General features: G+C 45.1%; 1 protein-coding gene across 1 annotated transcript in view; it reads right to left on the bottom strand.

The window, feature by feature from the left end:
• The window catches only part of MAD1L1 (mitotic arrest deficient 1 like 1), a 1,144,984-nt gene extending 1,124,843 nt beyond the window's left edge, over positions 1 to 20,141 (bottom strand). The window contains exons 1-5 of the mRNA XM_068244499.1: positions 20,070 to 20,141; positions 14,054 to 14,222; positions 7,633 to 7,773; positions 5,557 to 5,736; positions 388 to 512 (exon numbers count right to left, since the gene is read on the bottom strand). Coding sequence (XP_068100600.1) covers positions 388 to 512; positions 5,557 to 5,736; positions 7,633 to 7,773; positions 14,054 to 14,206 — 599 coding nt within the window. The 5' untranslated portion in view covers positions 14,207 to 14,222; positions 20,070 to 20,141. The remainder of the gene's footprint in view (positions 1 to 387; positions 513 to 5,556; positions 5,737 to 7,632; positions 7,774 to 14,053; positions 14,223 to 20,069) is intronic.
• Between the last annotated feature and the right edge of the window lie 951 nt (positions 20,142 to 21,092).

The following is a 21,092-nucleotide window of genomic DNA, read 5'->3' as shown; positions in this document are numbered from 1 at the left end:
ATACTGGTGACACAGATTTGGGGATTGTTTTATTTTTTATTTTTTTAAAGGAACCCAAAGGTGAGAGACATATGGAGGCTGCCATATTCATTTTTTTTAAACAATGCCAACTGTCTGGCAGTTCTGCTGATCACCTGAAATAAGCGTGACTAATCATTTCAGATTTTTGTCAGAAACATCTGATGTGCATGCTTGTTCAGTCTTGTGCTAAAAGTATTAGAAGCAGTTAATCTGAAGGACAGCCAGGCAATGAGTATTGTTTATAAGGAAGCAAGTAGGTTAGCCTCCATATCCCTCTCACATCATGTTCCTTTTAACACTGGGATAAGGGTGTTTTGCAAAGCAAAGGAGAGGCGGCCTCAACCAACAGAAAGTTAGGAAACTTACTTGCGCTGAAGCTCCAGCTGTTCCGCTAGCTCCTGCTTCTCAGATTCCTGTGTTTTTATCTGGATTTCTTGGTTCATTATTTTCAGTTGCAGCTCAGATACCTTCCCTTTTAACACCGTAATAGCCTGAGGTATGGAGGAAAAAAAAGTTATCAAAATAGGTAGATCTTCAAAGAAAACTGAAATGGGACAATTCCAGGAAGCCAATTGTACTAAAACTCCTCAAAATAAATGTTTCTCACCTGGTTGTTATACGGAAACAAGTATGTAGGCAGCAAGGTTGGAATGAGATCTCAATAATGGTTTTGGATGATTAACTCACTGTATCAAAGAGTAAGCATGGGCAGCCATGGATATAGCACGAGTTATAAATGTCTGCCTCATTTATTTTAAAGGCCCTTTTACACTTATTGCATTGGTATGCGTTTTTCCTCCATAGCAGTGCATTGTGAAAAAGCTTCACAAAAAAAAAAGGTTCAGCATGTAGAGTGAAAAAGGCCATAGGGAAACATGGACACTGGACTGCACACCAGTTGTCCTTTCAGTTACAACTGACAGCAACTGATTAAGTGTAAAAGGACCCTTTTTTTTTTATTTTTACTTTGCTATGGCTGGTGCATACCATGCAATTTCCTTTCAGAGAGACGGGTAGGATAATTTCCGAAAAGTCAGATCTGATTGTCGATCATTTTTCTGATCAATTTTTAAAGAGCAGTGATCAGAAAATCAATCAGTGATCGGAAATCAGATGGGACCTGTTGGAAATTATCTATTCGATGTGTGTGATGGGAAAGGCATTTCATTGACAAGGTGTGAAAATATCACCTAGGAGAAAACTCAGGAGAATAAGTGAATTGAATGAGTCCCACAGTCAAGTCTGTTTTAGCTGCTGCTATTTCTGGTACTGCAAAGATTTGCACGGTACGTGCCTTTATATTTGCCATGGGGGCTCTTGCTGCAGCCATCAATAGTCCACTGCTGTTGGTCTTCCCAGGTGGAGAGCACTTGGGTGCTGCCTGCGCTATTCTTCCACCCCACACACACGGTGTAATTGTATGTGTTTCCAGGCACTGAAAGCGCTTGAGTCGACGAATGCACTGCTCCCCTTTCGGAGGCCTAGGGTGTTTACAAGGTAATTTAGCTCTTAAAGAGACTCTGAAGCAAGAATAAATCTCGCTTCAGAGCTCATAGTTAACAGGAGCATGTGTGCTCCTGCTAAACCGCCGCTATTGCGCCGCTAAACGGGGGTCCCTTACCTCCCAAATCCCCTCCCTGCAACACTTGGTCGCAGACTTGGTCGCTCCTGGAGGCAAGGCTAACTGCTGCAGCCCTGCCTCCAGTCGCGTCTATCAGCGGCGCATTGCCGCCTCTCCCCCGCCCCTCTCAGTGAAGGAAGACAGAGGGGCGGGGGGAGAGGCGGAGATACGCGCTGACAGACGCGCGTGGGGCAGGGCTGCGGCGGTTAGCCCTGTCCCAACCAGGAAACGCTCCCCCGCTGCACCGAGGGGATTTGGGGGTGAAGGGACCCCCGTTAAGCCGCGGGATAGCGGCTGTTTAGCAGGGGCACACATGCCCCTGCTATCTATGAGGTCTGAAGCGAGATTTATTCTCGTTTCAGACTCTCTTTAAGTCACAACGCAAATATGTTCCTTAAACTGAACCTCCAGACTAAAAATCTACTCAGCAGCACTGAAAGGCTTGGTGTTTCTTTAACAGTTTCACAGCATCAGTACTTTATTTTTCTTACCCAAGCCTTAGTTTTAGGTGTACAGAAGAAAACTGCCCGGGCATTTTTCCCCTGATGCTGTGCAAAGCATGATGGGATTGCTGATGATTTTGTTCTCGTTCTGCTGTTTTGGCACAATTTTTTTTTTTTTTTTTTTTTTTGAAGCCTAGCGTGTGCAGCTGGGAGGGGTGATCAGGACACAGGACAATTGGAACTGTGTCTCATGCTCCGCCACCTCCTTTCAACCCAAAAAAGGGCTACCCACGTGAAAAAGATGGCAGCCCCCATGAAATCACAAACATTTGCCGTTTTTGTTTTTTTAAACCAGGGTGGGTAAGAGATTAAATTACCTATTTTAATTGACATAACTAATTGTAACAGTATGTTTTTTGAGGCTGAAGTTCCACTTTAAAGACAATCTGTACTGTTCGTACAATATTATTTTTTTATTTGTACAATAAAAAAAACATACCAATCAAGTCACTGATCTGGATCCCTCATTGCCGTTTTACCTGCTCCCTGCGTGTGCACGTGTACGTACGTGCACGTATACGTACGTATACATGTACATACGTGCGTGCGTATACATATATATTACATAGGGACTTATCTGCACCGGGATTCTCACATTTTCTCAGCATGGGCAGCTCCCTCCCCCCTCAGCCTCACAACACAGACGAGCTGAAACTGAATAAACAAAGCACACAGGAGTGAGCCTGCAGGGGGTGTGCATAACTTGTCCCTATCGCTGCAGAGGTAGCTCCTTCCTCCGAGTCGACAAAGCTTGACAAAGAAAAGAAGATTAGATATATTACAGAGACTAGAGCGTTTGCGATTGCTGAATCGCAAATCGCTAGCATTTAGCGCGAACGCTAGCAATTGCTAGTGGAAAAGTGAAATCACAAAATAGTGCAGTTTTGTTCTTAAACTGTTCTTAAATAGGAGGAAATACGAAGGATTCTTAGACAGCGCAGTGTGTCAGGGAAATTGCTGTTGCTGAGATAACTAATACATCTGCAGTACTGATACATAAAAGAAAAAATATAATAGCATAAATATATTATTTACGGTAGATTGTTTTATGTTAACAAGATGTAATGTAAATAAATATATAATATAAATGTATTACAGTTGAAAAAAATAAGCTTAGGAATTTGCAGTATGAAATTTAGTTTTCCCCTTATCTTACTCATATCTCAAACACTCTTTAAAAGGGGGGACATTTATTAAAAGTGCCTGAGACAAAATCTAAGGAGGGGACTGAAGAATGCAGGAGACTAGGGGAGAGAATCAATACCCAGCACTGGAAGGGTTAGGCACAGAACAGCTTCGCAGTACACTGGGCTCCGAGTGAGGAATTCAGCAAGGGGTAGGAGCACTTTACAAATAATGTAAAGTCTGTACTGCAAAATTTTTAGAAGTGCTATTAAAGAGACTCTGAAGTCTTGCTAAATTAGGTTTTTATTTTAAAACCTCATTATTATAGTCTCACCTAAAACGCCGCATTCTCGCAGCTGAAACACCCCCACCCCCCCCACCCCCGATCACCCCAAACTCACGGGGGTACAGGGCAGGCAAAATCCACTATTTTGGTCGTGAATTTTGCTGCCGCCTCTATGTGCGTCAATCAGCACGTATCTCCGCCTCTCCCCCGCCCCTCTAAGTGAAAGAAGACGGAGAGGGGCGGCGATCCGGCGCTGATTGACGCGCAGAGGCAGAGCCGCGCTGCCTCTATGCGGAAGTTGCCTGCCCGTACCCCCGTGAGTTTGTGGTGATCGAGGGGGTTTGCAGCCGCGGGAATGCGGCGTTTTAGGTGAGACTATAATGTTAATGAGGTTTTTAAAATAAAAACCTCATTTTAGCGAGACTTCAGAGTCTCTTTAAAGAGAACCCGAGGTGTGTTTAAAGAATGTTATCTGCATACAGAGGCTGGATCTGCCTATACAGCCCAGCCTCTGTTGCTATCCCAAACCCCACTAAGGTCCCCCTGCACTCTGCAATCCCTTATAAATCACAGCCACGCTGTGAGGCTGTGTTTACATCTGTAGTGTCAGTCTCAGCTGCTCCCCCGCCTCCTGCATAGCTCTGGTCCCTGCCCCCGTCCCTTCCCTCCAATCAGCAGGGAGGGAAGGGATGCAGGCGGGGACTGGAGTTCTGCAGGAGGCGGGGAGAGCAGCAGACTGACACTATAGAGATAAACACAGCCAGCTCTGACAAGCTGTTTGTCAGCAGCATGGCTGTGATTTATGAGGGATTGCAGAGTGCAGGGGGACATTAGGGGGGTTTGGGATAGCAACAGAGGCTGGGCTGTATAGACAGATGCAGCCCCTGTATGCAGATAATATTCGTCAAACCCACCTCGGGTTCTCTTTAAGCACTTCTTAATCTGCAGCAGTTTAGGGATTGATTTGCACTTTTCTCCACTGTAGTGCAGTTCTAGAAATTCATGCGAAACTGCTGCCATTAAGTAGGGATTTAAGAAGTTTCTTATCAATCAGAACAGTTCTCCCTGCTGGTTAGAACTGTTTAAGAAGAAAATAACTGATAAATCTGGTCCCCTGACCTGCCTTTTCCCCTTAAACAGTTCTGCTTGGCTCAACAGCCACATAAAATATCCAGGAGCTAGATAGAATTGTGAGCCTCTCTGAGGGACAGTTATGTGACAAAACAATATATTCTGTACAGCACTGCGAAGATATCAGTGCTATATAAATACTAAGTAATAATAAAAGGCTATATGGAGTCACATGCTATGGAGAGTGTTTTGTTTTAAAGGGAACAGAGCACAGATTAAAACATTTTTTTAATGAACTTCCCCAAAAGGGAGGTTCTAAGCTCACACTGCCATTAGTGTGTTACTTACTTATGGGGTGCCGCTCCTCTAGTCCCGTCGCCATCTTCGCTTCCCACAAGCCGCAGTTTGTATCTGCCTGCATTGTTGTGAGTGTGCATGCGCACACGCCACAATACATGCTGGGAGATGTAGTCCATGGATGCGAGTACATTCTCTTTACTCACATCTCCCAGAATACAAATTCCTCATATGCATTGCGGTGCGTGCACACAACACTGCCGGGAGATGCAAACTGCGGCCAGTGTGAGGCTAAGATGGAGATGGGGGGACCAGAGGAGCAGAACCGCGTAGCTAAATAATGGTGCTCCCACCAACAGCAGTGTCAGTTTAGAACCTTCCCTATGGGGAGGTTGATTAAAAAAAATAATACGGTTATTGTTGCTCTGTTCCTTTAACGTTAGAGCTTCTCCTAAATTCAAACCCTCAGCTAGAAAAAGCTCTGCCACAAGTTTACGGCCACACAATCCTGTACAGGTTTTCTTTAATATCTATGAGTAGCTTGAGTCTCAAAGAAATTAAATTGATACAGTAAGTGGCCTGAAGGCAAACTACATTTTTTATTTTTATTTTTTTATTTAGATGAACACTACCTCATTAGCCTCAGCTAATTTGTTCTCCTTTTCTAGAAGCTTCTTGCTGAGTGACTCAATCGTCTTTTTATAAGACTTGCTCATTTCATTCTGTTCCTGAAGTTTCGTTTGGAACTCTCCCTCCTTTTCCTCTAGAGCTTTGATGCGCATGAGAAGATCCTGGTTCTTGTCTGCCTCTCTCTGAAAACAAATTCGTAAACATCTGCATTAAACATTTCATCAGATAAGAAGAAAAATACATTTGTGAGTTTGTAAGACAATCTCTAACTACCATGTCTACCTTTCACACAATCTGGAAAGTATTCAACTAAAAGATGCCAACATGGAGTAGTTCTTGAAAAAGAATAACGGTATTACCAAGATAGATTTGACAATACCAAGGACAACATGGGCACGAATTGAAGCCAATGCTGCCAAAGTAAGACCAGATAGCAAGCCAAAAATATTACAGACGGATAAACAAAGGTTGTTTTTTTTTGTATATTTAATATTTGTTTGTTGCCAAGGTATTAAGAACCATAGTCCTATACACAAATGCAGATTAACAAGGCATCAGAATACAGATGTCAGACTTGATTCCAGCATATGGCTTATTTCAATAAAAACTTAACATCTCATTAAAGCAGAAATGGCATTACTGTATTTAAAAGGAATTCCATGGACTACATGAAACAAAAAAAATGTAACATTACAAAAGTCATTTTGTTTTTGAAGCTAGCTTTTTGAGGATCGTTCCAGCCTAAAAATGGTAGCAGAATATAAAATTAAGGTAGTTCATGTGATAATAAAAGTCTCCATTAAAACTATAAACATGGAAGCTCCCAGAGTTCACTCATCTGGGCAGACTACCGGTGTAAACTGCATACTAACTAGCAGTCAGACTGTCCAGACCAGTTTTCTACAATCCCAGATCATATGAGGTATATTAGCCACTTATATTAAAATGTATGCGAGTGGCCATGCGCAAATAGTGCAGTAGATATCATCCATCCTATTGACTAAGGTCTGGTGCACACCAAAACCCGCTAGCAGATCCGCAAAATGCTAGCAGATTTTGAAACGCTTTTTCTTTCTGCAGCGTTTCAGCTAGCGTTTTGCGGTTTTGTCTAGCGGTTTTGGTGTAGTAGATTTCATGTATTGTTACAGTAAAGCTGTTACTGAACAGCTACTGTAACAAAAAACGCCTGGCAAACCGCTCTGAAGTGCCGTTTTTCAGAGCGGTTTGCGGTTTTCCTATACTTAACATTGAGGCAGAAACGCATCCGCAATCCAAAATCTGCAGCAGCCCGGGAGTATGCGTTTCTGCAAAGCGCCACCCGCTCTGGTGTGCACCAGCCCATTGAAATACATTACCCAAGTGGATCCGCACCAGCAAGCGGATCACAAACCGCAGCGGAAACGTTCCGGTGTGCACTAGGCCTAAAGGCCCATCTAGGGCTCCCCCTGGGAGCAAAATAAGAGAATAAATTCACTTCACCTAAAACTGCTTCCCATGCTGAATGTCTTTTTGGGGCAGAATATTGTACCTTCAATAACACTGACATACACAACACTGACTACTGATAAGCAGGAAACGTTCCCAGCATGCAAATCTCCATTTGTCTGACAGCAGCTGGAGTATGTGGAAGCCCAAAGGTCTCCTGGCAATCAGAAACTTACTTTGGGCTGTTTAGAAAATCTCTCTAAACATGCCGAGAATCGCTCTGAAAATCTGCTTCTAAAACCGAACGTTTGGTGGATCTGCTAGAGGTTTTTGGTGTGCACTGGCCCTTTCTGAATATTAAGTCAAATGAATTTTCTCTAAGTTTAAACAAACTACGCTGGAGCTAATCACATACAATATGCGCTCAGTCTGCTGTGTTTTGTTTTGTTAATTTGTTCTAGTACAAACCAAGGTTAAACTGTACTGTAAAAAAGTAGAACAAAAATAACCATTTAATAAAAGCATAATTTGAAATCCTAAGCAGACAAGTCTTTTCTGTAAGGTTGTATGAGATGAGATCTCTGCATGCAGCAGCAACAAACACTATTATTGCCATAAAGTGTACAGTAAGCATTTGCGAGCAGTTGCCAAACCTCATAGTTCTTGGCATTCATGTTGGCCTCCTTCTCAAGCTCTATGCGCGCCCGCTTGTGGCTCAGATCCATTTGAAGCTTCTCCCTCTCCACCTGGATAAGCTGAGATTTGGAACGGATCTGGGCTGCCTGGTCTTCTAGCTATAGGGATAAAGACCAACAGAAAATAATTGAAAATGGATGGATGTCTCAAAAGAAGCATGAGAAAAGTGTTCCAAATCAATTTTAATTTTTACATTCTAGCCAATTCCGATACACAATGAAAAGTCACCGTATTTTTCAGCATACAAGACGCGCTTTTTCTCCCCCAAAAATGGGGAGAAAAAGTCACTGCGTACAGGGGAGTCCCCGACTTACAAAAGCCCACCAATATGAACTGTTGACCTGTCACGATGTCAGGGACTCACTGTATTGTCCCCATGTCCTCTGCTCTCTGTGTATAGTTACAAGCAGCAGCAGCACGGCTCACCTCATCCATCGGCCCCAGTAGCGATCAAAGACCTCTCCATCAAGGCTCCCACTGTGGCGGCTTCTGCTGATCGCGTCATAGGCAGAAGCTGGAACTAGAGGAGCTGAGAGGGAGAGGAGAGGTATCTGATCACTGCTGGAACCACTGGTTGAGGTGAGCCATGCTGCTGCTTGCTTGTACCTATACACGGGGAGCGGAGGGGAAACATATGGGGGACAGAAGGGCACATTGGGGGGCAGAAGAGGACACATGGAGGACACAAGGTGCACAAAAATAATAAAGGGAGAACATCTACAATACGCTCCTGGACCATGGACAACATGTTGAGTATATTTTTTCCCCTTGGTTTCTACTCTCTAAACCTAGAAGCATCTATAGTCTGGAGTGTCTTACATGCCGAAAAATATGATAGTTGCTCAGGCTGATCTCTGGCTGAGGAGCCTGAGGCATCGGGGGCTGCTGTACACACGTTAGTTTTTTAGTGGTGGTTGTTATAGGCCAAATTTTATCTGCCATGTGTACGAGGCTTTAGGCTTGGCATTTGTCTGACAATTCCATAAAGGTTGTTACCCCCTGAACAACTGAATCACACAGTGTTCCGCAAGTGTTAGACTGGATTGTGTGGATGTTCTTTCTTGACACATTATACTGATTCTGTAAGCCTCATTCGTTAGATTGAAAAAAAACACAAAGTCACTTAAAGTGGATCCGAGATGAACTTTTACTCATTGCATAATTGTGTTCCTTTCCTATAGTTTATAGGGTATTCCTCAAGCCAAATACTTTTTTGTTTTTGTTTTAATACTCTAATTCCCTATAAACTAAATAAGCCCCCCCCCCCCCACAGGTTTCAGAGAGCTTTGGCAGTAGCAAGGGCTCATGGGAGCTCAGTCTGGGCAGGAGGAGGGGGAGGTATTACTAGCCAGAGATTTCAGAGGGAGGAGGAGCGATTAGGTTTTTTTCAGTCTGAGTGCTGATGGTGCAGATAAGCCTGCCTCTGTGTAATTTTTACAAACAACATGGCTGCTGTCGTATCACAGGAAGAAATAATCATATTCTATTAAAGCAGTATGCAGAGAGATTTGCTGTTTAAACCATCTAAACTGTACATAAAATATATAAACAAGTTACTTGTTATATTTAGTTTTTCATCTCGAATCCGCTTTAAGTAAAATACTAAAGTGACTGAAGTATATATTTATACTGTATAAGCATTACAGGCAGTCCCCTACTTACAAGTTTCCGTTCCAGGAGACTGGAAGAAGAACTTGTTTGTAAGTTGAATCCTGTCTTACACATGGTGAAACCTGGATAAATTATTTACTTTCAGACAACTCTGGATTTGTAAATTATATTATGAACTACGTTTTTGGTTGTTTTCAATATCCTTTTAAAGTGATTTACTTTAACAGTTTATACAATACAGAAACATTTAACAACAACAAAAAATGTAGTTCAAAGAATCAGTATTGTATATTTAGTACATGAAGGCAACCTTGTATCTCTGAAACTCAACTTGAGCCATCTGTAAGTAAGGGACAGCCTGTACTGATCATAGCTTAATTGTAAACCGCTTGTGATGGCTCGAAATTAGCAAACCTCTAACTTCCTATTAAACTTAAAAGAAGCTTGAAGCGCGAGGAATATTGGAGGCTGCCATCTTCACTCCCTTGTATATATTAAAAAAAAAATCCACTTGCCTGTCTTTCATGCTGAGCATAAAGGTGCGTACACACGCACTATGGCCGCCAACGACGGGTCTGTCAGACCCTCCCGCTGGGCGGACTTTCAGGCGAAAGTAGCGCGTGTGTACGCACTGTCGGAGGACTGATAAGGCTGTTTCTGAGCGATCCGCCCGGCAGATCGTTCAGAAACGGCCTCATCAGTCCGCCGACAATGCGTACACACACGCTACTGTCGCCTGAAAGTCCGCTCAGCGGGAGGGTCTGATGGACCCGTCGTTGGCGGCCATAGTGCGTGTGTACGCACTTTAAGGCTTGTTTTTGAGTAGCACAGCTGTGACAAGTATGTAGCCAGTGAAGTCAGACCAGAGTAACAGAATTTGATCTGCTTGCTCATTCTGGGCCAGTGCCTTAAAGCCCATGCCCACTATGCGATTTTTTCAACCAACAGTGATTGTTTCGAGCGATGAACGGTCGTTCCTGTGATCTTGCGGCATGGGTGCAGGCGTGCGATCAAATAACCTTTAGCGACAGTGTTCTCCCCAGAAATTTTTTCCAGCCGGGTGGCATGAAAAAGTAGCCGGGTGGGGCACAACAGGGGGAATGCAGGGCCGTGTAAGCTTTGCTGACAGCATAGCAGAAGGAGGAAACGAGCCGATATCAGCCGGGTGCTTACCAAAATTAGCCAGGTGGAGGCCTGGGGAAAACACTGAGCCTCCATATGACTCTTGCTTTATTGCTAGGTGAGATTTTCTGCCCGATTTACTGTCAGAACGATTAATTCCAACATGTCCGATCTGCTTTCTGATCAATTGCCGAGCATTTTGCGATCGATTTCCGTTCACTTCAATAGGAAATTGATCGGAAAATGCTCGAAAATCGATCAGAACGCAGATCGGTCATGTTTGAAATAATGGATCTGACAGTAAATCAGCCGGAAAATCTGTGTGTACCCAGTATTATATATGCACCATCTGTCTTAAAGTGAACCTGCCAAGTCAAAACCAGGAAAAACGGTTGTTTGATTGTTTTCAATGTGCTATTACAGTGCCTTTTGTTTGCGTTTGAAAAAAACAAAACAAAAATAGGCTTGATTTGCAGTACACAAATCCGGTTCACAGTGCAGGTGAAACAGACATCATATTGTTATACGTATTGGGCATCATTAATGGTTCCGATCAACCACTATTGTTCCGTCAATGTTTTTTGGGGTTGGTTCCTCTACCAATCATCTGATTGGTAAGGTTTTCATTATTTGTGGACCCCATTGTTGTGGAACCACAAGGCTCAGCATGTCCTACAGATTTAACTGAGAAGCTGCAAATTCACACATAGGTATGAACTGGGTTTTTTTTGAGAAAATGCAAAGCTCAGCATGGTTTGAAAGGACATGCTGGCCCCTTGAGATTCCAGAGATTAGTGTATCCTAAGGGTTAAAAAAGAGGGGGTGGGAATACACTTCAGGACAGAGCTTTATGTGTGCAAGCTGACCTAAGGTCACAGCTTTTTTTTTGCCTGTACCTATCAGATCAGACTGCTTTTTTTTCCCCTTCAGCGCTGCTGTCTGTGTGCTGTTCTCTGGGCAACCAGGACATCCCGCTCTCTGCAGCGAGTGGAGATCTGCTCCATGCGTCTGACACCCGGGGGGAGGAAGTGAGTGATTGCCTGCACTCCTCTCTTCAGTCTGACAAAAGTGCCGTAATTCAGAGATGGGAAAGTTAGTACGGCACGTAATTGTACGGTGGGGACTGGGGAGGGAGAGAGACAAGTGAGAGAGCCATGAGGAGGAAAGGAGGCAATAAATACCAAGATTACAAAGCCAGACGGGCTGTAGTTTGCCCAGCTCTGCTTTTAGTCACACAGGCTCCAGCGTCCCTTCACGATCGTGCAAGCACAGACAGAGTGAGAGACTGCTTGCAACGTACCTCGTTCTAACTTCCTAGAAGTGCACTATGCAGTATAACAGATGGCCCCGCCTATTGCCATGCCGAGCCAATGAGTGTACGAGCCCGCCGGAAAGCGGGAGATCTCGTACGTAGAGGAGCTGAGCTTGCTGGGCACAGAGGAGTCAGCGCTGAGTGCAGAGAACAGCGCTGGCTTTTCTAATATGCAAAATAGCAGGCGGGCGGGGCCTTAATTCACCCGGGCGGCGCGCCCACTTAATTGATCCTGGGGAGAACACTGAGCGATGCATGGCAACAACGACCGTCACAGCAGTTCGGATCTTTAATATCCCCGATGACTCCACAAAAAGTACCGCAATAGCTTGACTTCCCATTCATGCCGGTCGCGTGTACCCGCCGGCCTGAAGATGGATCGGGGAAAGCTCGTCAATAGGAGGACATTGCTGGATCCATCTTCCTCCGTCGGGTATTTAGTATTTGGTTTAAAAGTATTAAAGCTAGAGCATCAGAACTGAATCAGGCAACTGAATGTTTATTAGATAATGGCAATCCTCATATTTTTTCTCTCTTCAAGTTCCCTTTAACGCTCAAAACATAACACAATGGGTCAACATGGGATAGTTTCCAATTCCCTGACTTTGATCTACAGGTCCTTCTAAAAAAAATTAGCATATTGTGATAAAGTTCATTATTTTCTGTAATGTACTGATAAAAATTAGACTTTAATATATGTTAGATTCATTACACACAACTGAAGTAGTTCAAGCCTTTTATTGTTTTAATATTGATGATTTTGGCATACAGCTCTTGAAAACCCAAAAATTCCTATCTCAAACAATTAGCATATTATCCGACCAATAAAAGAAAAGTGTTTTTAAAACAAAAAAAAGTCAACCTTCAAATAATTATGTTCAGTTATGCACTCAATACTTGGTTGGGAATCCTTTTGCAGAAATGACTGCTTCAATGCGGCGTAGCATGGAGGCAATCAGCCTGTGGCACTGCTCAGGTGTTATGGAGGGCCAGGATGCTTCGATAGCGGCCTTAAGCTCATCCAGAGTGTTGGGTCTTGCGTCTCTCAACTTTCTCTTCACAATATCCCACAGAATCTCTATGGGGTTCAGGTCAGGAGAGTTGGCAGGCCAATCGAGCACAGTAATACCATGGTCAGTAAACCATTTACCAGTGGTTTTGGCACTGTGAGCAGGTGCCAGGTAGTGCTGAAAAATGAAATCATCTCCATAAAGCTTTTCAGCAGATGGAAGCATGAAGTGCTCCAAAATCTCCTGATAGCTAGCTGCATTGACCCTGCCCTTGATAAAACACAGTGGACCAACACCAGCAGCTGACATGGCACCCCAGACTATCACTGACTGTGGGTACTTGACACTGGACTTCAGGCATTTTGGCATATCCCTCTCCCCAGTCTTCCTCCAGACTCTGGCACCTTGATTTCCGAATGACATGCACAAGTTGCTTTCATCCGAAAAAAGTACTTTGGACCACTGAGCAACAGTCCAGTGCTGCTTCTCTGTAGCCCAGGTCAGGCGCTTCTGCCGCTGTTTCTGGTTCAAAAGTGGCTTGACCTTGGGAATGCGACACCTGTAGCCCATTTACTGCACACGCCTGTACACGGTGGCTCTGGATGTTTCTACTCCAGACTCAGTCCACTGCTTCCGCAGGTCCCCCAAGGTCTGGAATCGGTCCTTCTCCACAATCTTTCTCAGGGTCCGGTCACCTCTTCTCGTTGTGCAGAGTTTTCTGCCACACTTTTTCCTTCCCACAGACTTCCCACTGAGGTGCCTTGATACAACACTGGGAACAGCCTATTCGCTCAGAAATTTCTGTTTCTTAGCCTCTTGCTTGAGGGTGTCAATGATGGCCTTCTGGACAGCAGTCAGGTCGGCAGTCTTACCCATGATTGAAGTTTTGAGTAATGAACCAGGCTTGGAGTTTTTAAAAGCCTCAGGAATCTTTTGCAGGTGTTTAGAGTTAATTAGTTGATTCAGATGATTAGGTTAATAGCTCGTTTAGAGAACCTTTTCATGATATGCTAATTTTTGGAGATAGGAATTTTGGGTTTTCATGAGCTGTATGCCAAAATCATCAATATTAAAACAATAAAAGGCTTTAACTACTTCAGTTGTGTGTAATGAATCTAAAATATATGAAAGTCTAATGTTTATCATTCAGTACATTACAGAAAATAATGAACTTTATCACAATATGCTATTTTTTTGAGAAGGACCTGTATAGTACATTTGTAGGCTATCACATCTAACTCATAATTTGTCGATATGGTACACATTTTCTTCAGAGATCATCAATGGCAGCTTTCAGATTTCCGCCTTGACACAAATCTTTACCATAAACCTCTGGTTGAACTGCATCTGTAAGGAGGCCCCAAAAGTGTTAGAGGTGGAAGCGGTGGGCGGAGTCCCATCAAAAGGCTGAGACAGAAATTTATTAAATGATCGCATAGTTGATAGAACAGTGGTGTTATCCTCAATTTCTTCCATTTCTGGCTTTATATGCCTAAAAGTATGAAAAAAAAAACCTAATTAGATTGAAAACAATATCTTTTATGAAACACCTGTTTGGCTGTTTTAAGACAAGAATGCTGACTGACTGCTTATAACCTTTCAAACACATGTAAACAATGTGGCCCCAGCAATGGACTATTATTATCAATAATTTATAAAGCTCTAACATATTCCGTGGCACTGTACAAAGTAAGAAACAAACATGGGGTACATAATACAGACAATGGTATACACCAATATACAAATTAAAGTGACAAAAGTAACATGATGAATAAAATGTATAACCAATTCCAAGACACAATAGGGTGAGAGATCCCTGTCCTTGCGAGTTTACAATCTAAATGAATGGGGAGGGGGGGAACAAGAGGTGAGGTAGTATACAATAAACATACCTAGAGGTAAGACCAAATTGGTCGTAGGTCAAAGATGGAATGGCCTAAAGTAGAGCGTTTGCTCAGATAGTGAGTTTTGAGAGGGTGGTTAAAGTAAACATGAGATGGGCAAAAAGAAAATAATATATACATGCCTGGGGCTTCCTCCTGCCCCCTCCAGGCTGATTGCTCCCACGCCGTCTGAATCGTCCGCAATGAGAGCGAGATGAGGGAGCATGCGCGGTCAACCTGCACCGACTGGAGGACTTTCCGGTGCCAATTGCAAACAATCCAGGCAGTGGAGGAAGACAGAGCGAGATGCCTGGAGGGTTTTGTTTTTTTTGCCCATTGCAGGTACTCTAAGGCTTTTTGCACACAGGGACGTTACAGGCGCACGTTAGTGCAGCCTGTAACGCTCCCCCAACGCACAGCAATGTAACACAAGTGGGCTGTTCACACTGCCCACGTTGCGTTACATTGTAACGCAGCAAAGTGTTGCATGCTGTGCGTTCTACGCGGCTAAGCCGCGTTAGACTGTTTGCACATGCTCAGTCATGTTGGGGAGGAGGGGAGAGCGGCCGGGCACATGGCTAATTAATATTCACTGCACTCAGTGACGTGCAGTGTTTACTTCCTGGAGCGGCCGCTCTGTGCGGCGATTGGCCAGGCGGGACCACGGGATGCCGCATGCGTCCAAGAGTACGCATCATGGCATCACGGACGCCAGAGTGAGCTGCACAACGCGGCTCACTCCGATGTCCACACCAGAGAGCACCAGGCGTTGCGTTAGGGGCACGTTATGTGCCCTATAACGTCCCCTAAACGCAACGTCCTGGTGTGTAACTAGCCTAAAGGAAGCAACCGAGCAGCAAAAAAAATGAGATCTACTTACCTGGGACTTCCTCTAGCCCCTAGCAGCCGCTATGTCCCTTGCCGCAGCTACAGTGTCCCAGGATCCCCTCCGCTTCAGATGCGACCTCACCAGGTTGGCCTCTACTGTGCCTGAGCAAGCGCCGCTATCAATCACGCTCATGTGGTCTAGAATGTTCTGCACAGGTGCAGGACTACTGCGCCTGCGTAGAACACTCCAGACCATGTGAGCGCGATTGAAAGCGGCGCTCGCACAGGCGCAGTAGAGGCCATCCTAGCGAGGTCGGCATCTGAAACGGAGAGGATCCCGGGACACCGGAGATGGGGCAAGGGACATAGCGGCTGCCAGGGGCTGGAGGAAGCCCCAGGTAAGTAGATCTCTTGTTTTGTTGCTGCTCTGATTTTCCCTTTAAATATATCAAAGGTTGGAGAGCGATGGATGTGTGGTGGAAGGGCATTCCAGAGGATTGGTGAGGCATGTGCGAAACATGAATGCGAAGAGATAATTCTAGAGGAGGACAAAAGAAGGTCATGTGCAGATCTGAGATTGCAATTGGGTTGGTATCTGAAAACTAGTGAGGAGGGGAGAGAGATTGTGGAGAGCTTTGTAGGTTAGGGTTAAGCGTTTGGACTGGATCCTCTGGTTAATTGGTAGCCAATGAAGAGCTTGAAAGAGAGGAGTAGCAGAGGAAGAGAGAAAGAAGAAAGATGAGTCAAGCAGCTGAGATCAGTACCAACTGGAGAGGTGCCAGCCAGTTTATAATCCACAAAAAAAGTATTTTTCAATAGTCCAGACAGGATATTATAAGCTTGTATTAATTTTAGATGTGTATTGAGAAAAGGTTGGATGTGAGATATGTTTTAAGTTGGAGATGACAGGAGCTGGTTAGGGAGTGAATGCGACTAATAGAAGAGAGCGTAGTCAAATATTACCTCTTAACACCGTGGTTTGGGAACTGAAGTTATAGGGGGTGTTATTAAGGCCCGGGTTCACATTAGCGTATCGAGCCAAAAGGACCCGGTGAGCGGATTCGGTCTCCGCTTCACCGGATCTGGATGGCTCTGTCCGCGGCCCGGTTCACATTAAAAATGGAAAGTGAAAACGGATCTGATGATTGATTGGATCCGTTTTCACTCAATTTCGACAGCAAATACATACCTAATCTTCTGTAGCAGCCGTCAGTAGAGGCTCTCTTCTTCCGCTGTGTCTACACAACAAGTCATGTGACTAGTCACATGACGTGGAAGACGAAGGAAGCTTCTACTGCCGGCTGCTACAGAAGATTAGGTATGAATAAACCCTCCCGTTGGCAAATGCCCCCCATCCCCCGCAGAACGGTCCGTTTCTTCACTAGTGTGAAGAAACGTTCAGTTTTCCATTGCTGCAGCATTTTTTGTCCAAATCCGTTCCGCTGGACAGAACGGTTCGGAAAATTAGGGCCTGCAGCAATTTTTAAATCCGGGCACCGAAACGAACGGAACATATCCGTACCAACGGACACATGTGAATGGATCTATAGGTTAACATTGGATCCTTTCACATCCGTTCCGTTTGTACAGTAAACGTTCCGGTCCGCAAAAAAACGCTAATGTGAACCAGGCCTAACATTTATTGCAATATCAGGCAGAGAGGTGGACAGAGATAGTGGAAAAATGATCAGTTCTGCTTTACTCATATTAAGTTTCAGGGCTCATTAACAGTGGGACGTTGCGTTATATTGTGACGTTAAGAACGCACAACGGAACCCTGGGGCAATGCAAACTCACACAAAAAGTGTCCAGGTAAAGCTACGTTAGGTGGTATTGCGTTACAGGGCGTGACATAGCTACTTTGCGACTGTTGCACCATTATCGCCGCACGATGATTAAAAATAAACATTTGCTTGCAAGAGAATTTGAGGGACAGAAGAAGCAGAATCATGGATACTGATGAAGAGTTTGCTTTATTTATGGACAGTGTCGAATTATCATCATCATCGCCGCTCGGGAGAAACTGCCGTCTAATTACCGGTACAGCTCTGCGATCTACAGCGGCGGCGGCGGCGGCGCTGTACTGGGGACAGCCGTGTGACACAGCTGTCCCCTCCTGAGGCACAGAGGTGATCAGCCGTCATAGGCTGAAGCCTACGACACCTGATCACAGGGATTGGCTGGCGGGGGCAGGGAGTGGGTGGGGAGGGGGGGGGGGGGGTTACAATAGTATAAAAAAAATTTAATTAAAAAAAAAAAAAACATACAAATAAAAATAAACAAACATCTGGGGGGCAATCAGACCCCACCAACAGAGAGTTCTGGTGGTGGGGAGAAAGGGGGGGCGGGGAAATCACTTGTGTGCTGTGTGGTCCTGCAGCTTGGCCTTAAAGCTGCAGTGGCCAATTTAATGAAAATTGGCCTGGTCTTTAGGGGGGTTTAACACTGCAGCCCTCAAGTGGTTAAGTAGTATGTTTGTCAAAAGGTTTGTTGATTCACAAATAATTTACCAAAATGATGCAGATATTACTGCGCGTGTTCATTCACCAACTTTTGCGTTGTCAAAGGCAACCACCATTATATTTGTCAACGCATCAGTTATGTTCAACGCAGTGCATTCCCTGCATCTTGATAATGTGACACTGATCAACATGGCAGAGCAACGGCCAAGTTCTTTGAATATTCCAATCCCTTGGCTGCTGCCACACACGCATCGCTTCGTCCCCCCCTCATAGCAACAGAATGCATTGTCAGCTTCTCAGCTGACACGCATCAATATAGGCTGGCTCAGCAATTTCACCCATGGAGATCGACAACGGGTGACATCAGATGTTAGAAGTGAACTGTGTATTGGAAAACTGCTCCCTATAAGGATTCCTACTGAGTCCCCTAAAGTAGACTAGCACCAAGAGATGTAGAGAGACAATGCTGGGACATATGATAGATGGAGGGGGTGTGGAGACAGGGATACATGGGGACAACCAGGAAGACCAGAGAGAAATAGTGCAAGGAGACCGTTGTACATGTGGATAGATACAGAGGGACATGGAAAAGTAGTGTGAGGAGACATGTGGAAAGATCGAGGGACAGGGGAGAGTAGTGTGATGAAACAGAGGTACATGTGGATAGATACAGAGGGACATGGGAGAGTAGTGTGAGGAGACAGTGAAACATGTGAAAAGATACAGAGGGAAATGGGAGAGGAGACAGAGGTAAATGTGGAAAGATACAGTGGGACAGGGGAGAGTAGTGAGGAGACAGTAGTACATGTGGATAGATACAGAGGGGCAGGGGAGAGTAGTGTGTGGAGACAGTGGTACATGTGGATAGATACAGAGTGACATGGAAGAGTAGTGTGAGGAGACCGAGGAACATGTGAAAAGATACAGAGGGACATGGGAGAGTAGACAGTGGTACATGTGGATAGATGCAGAGGGGCAGGCGAGAGAGGTACATGTGAATAGATACAGAGGGACAAGGGAGAGTAGTGTGTGGAGACAGTGGTACATGTGGATAGTTACAGAGGGAGAGGGGAGAGTAGTGTTAGGAGACCGAGGAACATGTGAAAAGATACAGAGGGACATGGGAGAGTAGACAGTGGTACATGTGGAAAGATACAGAGGGACAGGGGAGAGTAGTGAGTAGACAGTAGTACATGTGGATAGATACAGAGGGGCAGGGGAGAGTAGTGAGGAGACAGTAGTACATGTGGATAGATACAGAGGGGCAGGGGAGAGTAGTGAGGAGACAGTAGTACATGTGGATAGATACAGAGGGGCAGGGGAGAGTAGTGAGGAGACAGTAGTACATGTGGATAGATACAGAGGGGCAGGGGAGAGTAGTGAGGAGACAGTAGTACATGTGGATAGATACAGAGGGGCAGGGGAGAGTAGTGAGGAGACAGTAGTACATGTGGATAGATACAGAGGGGCAGGGGAGAGTAGTGAGGAGACAGTAGTACATGTGGATAGATACAGAGGGGCAGGGGAGAGTAGTGAGGAGACAGTAGTACATGTGGATAGATACAGAGGGGCAGGGGAGAGTAGTGAGGAGACAGTAGTACATGTGGATAGATACAGAGGGGCAGGGGAGAGTAGTGAGGAGACAGTAGTACATGTGGATAGATACAGAGGGGCAGGGGAGAGTAGTGAGGAGACAGTAGTACATGTGGATAGATACAGAGGGGCAGGGGAGAGTAGTGAGGAGACAGTAGTACATGTGGATAGATACAGTGGGACAGGGGAGAGTAGTGAAGAGACAGTAGTACATGTGGATAGATTCAGAGGGGCAGGGGAGAGGTACATGTGGAAAGTTACAGAAGGTCATGGAATGGAGGTGGCATGTGATAAGTAAAGGGCTGTGAGGAGACAGACATACATGAGGGGGCAGGGAAGGGAGAAATAGGGCTGACAAGTGGTGCGTGCATCACAGTAATGCATGTGGAGAGAAGTAGGACAAGGAATTGGAGCAGTGTGTACATAGGTGGAGTGTGAATGCATGCTGGGAGTTGGAGTTGCAGCAGTCTCAGTCACACAGAGCTCTAGTGTGTCATTACGCAGGTGGAAGGGCAGCTCAGACCTTTCCTAACACTTCCGCGCCATTATACAACATCAACACAACAAACCTACCTCACTCTCACTGCGCCACTTCGCTCCAAACTGAAGGGTCCCGCGTAGAGCTCCTTCACTCCAAATCTCGCGATACTCGCCGGTATCGTAATTCCCCTACTACAATAGCATTACCGTAATACCTGGGAGGGACGCGGCTCCTACTGCAGCAGCTACCACTGAGGGCTCTATTCATAAAAAAGTTGTTGCGAGAAAACTCCTGGAGGGAAAATACCGCAGCGGTATTTTACACTTCTGTGGGCTCTATTCATAAAAAAGATGTGGCGAAAAAACTCCTGGAGGGAAAATACCGCAGCGGTATTTTACACTTCTGGGTGGTCATTCAAAGAAATCTTGAAAGCTGCGATGCAAGTGCGGAGATCTCCCGCTGAAAGCTGGCGGTAAGCTGTCGGAAGGCATGCGGAAACACTTCAGCCGGCAGAGTCCCTCCGTGCACTGCTCTCTCTGGGAGGTCTGTCCCATTCACTTGTATGTAATCCGCAAAATCAGAGGAAGCGGTATTTCCCGTCCACATACCGCTTCCTCTAATCTTTATGAATGGCCATTTTGTTACTTTTTTCTAGATAAATCTAGAAAAACACTGGAGAAGGCGGAAATTTCTCGCTCTGCTGGGGGATTGTAGATTTTCATGCGGGAACAGCTTTTTTGAATGCCCACTTTGCTAAATGGACGGGAAAATCCGCTGTTTTGAGCGGAAAACTTGCGGGAAGGTTTTATGAATAGAGCCCTGTGGGCTCTATTCATAAAAAAGATGTGGCGAAAAAACTCCTGGAGGGAAAATACCGCAGCGGTATTTTACACTTCTGGGTGGTCATTCAAAGAAATCTTGAAAGCTGCGATGCAAGTGCGGAGATCTCCCGCTGAAAGCTGGCGGTAAGCTGTCGGAAGGCATGCGGAAACACTTCAGCCGGCAGAGTCCCTCCGTGCACTGCTCTCTCTGGGAGGTCTGTCCCATTCACTTGTATGTAATCCGCAAAATCAGAGGAAGCGGTATTTCCCGTCCACATACCGCTTCCTCTAATC

The sequence above is a fragment of the Hyperolius riggenbachi genome, chromosome 7, assembly GCF_040937935.1.
Source record: "Hyperolius riggenbachi isolate aHypRig1 chromosome 7, aHypRig1.pri, whole genome shotgun sequence".
NCBI classification, from domain to species: Eukaryota; Metazoa; Chordata; class Amphibia; order Anura; family Hyperoliidae; genus Hyperolius; species Hyperolius riggenbachi.
This window is presented reverse-complemented; position numbering and strand designations above follow the sequence as displayed.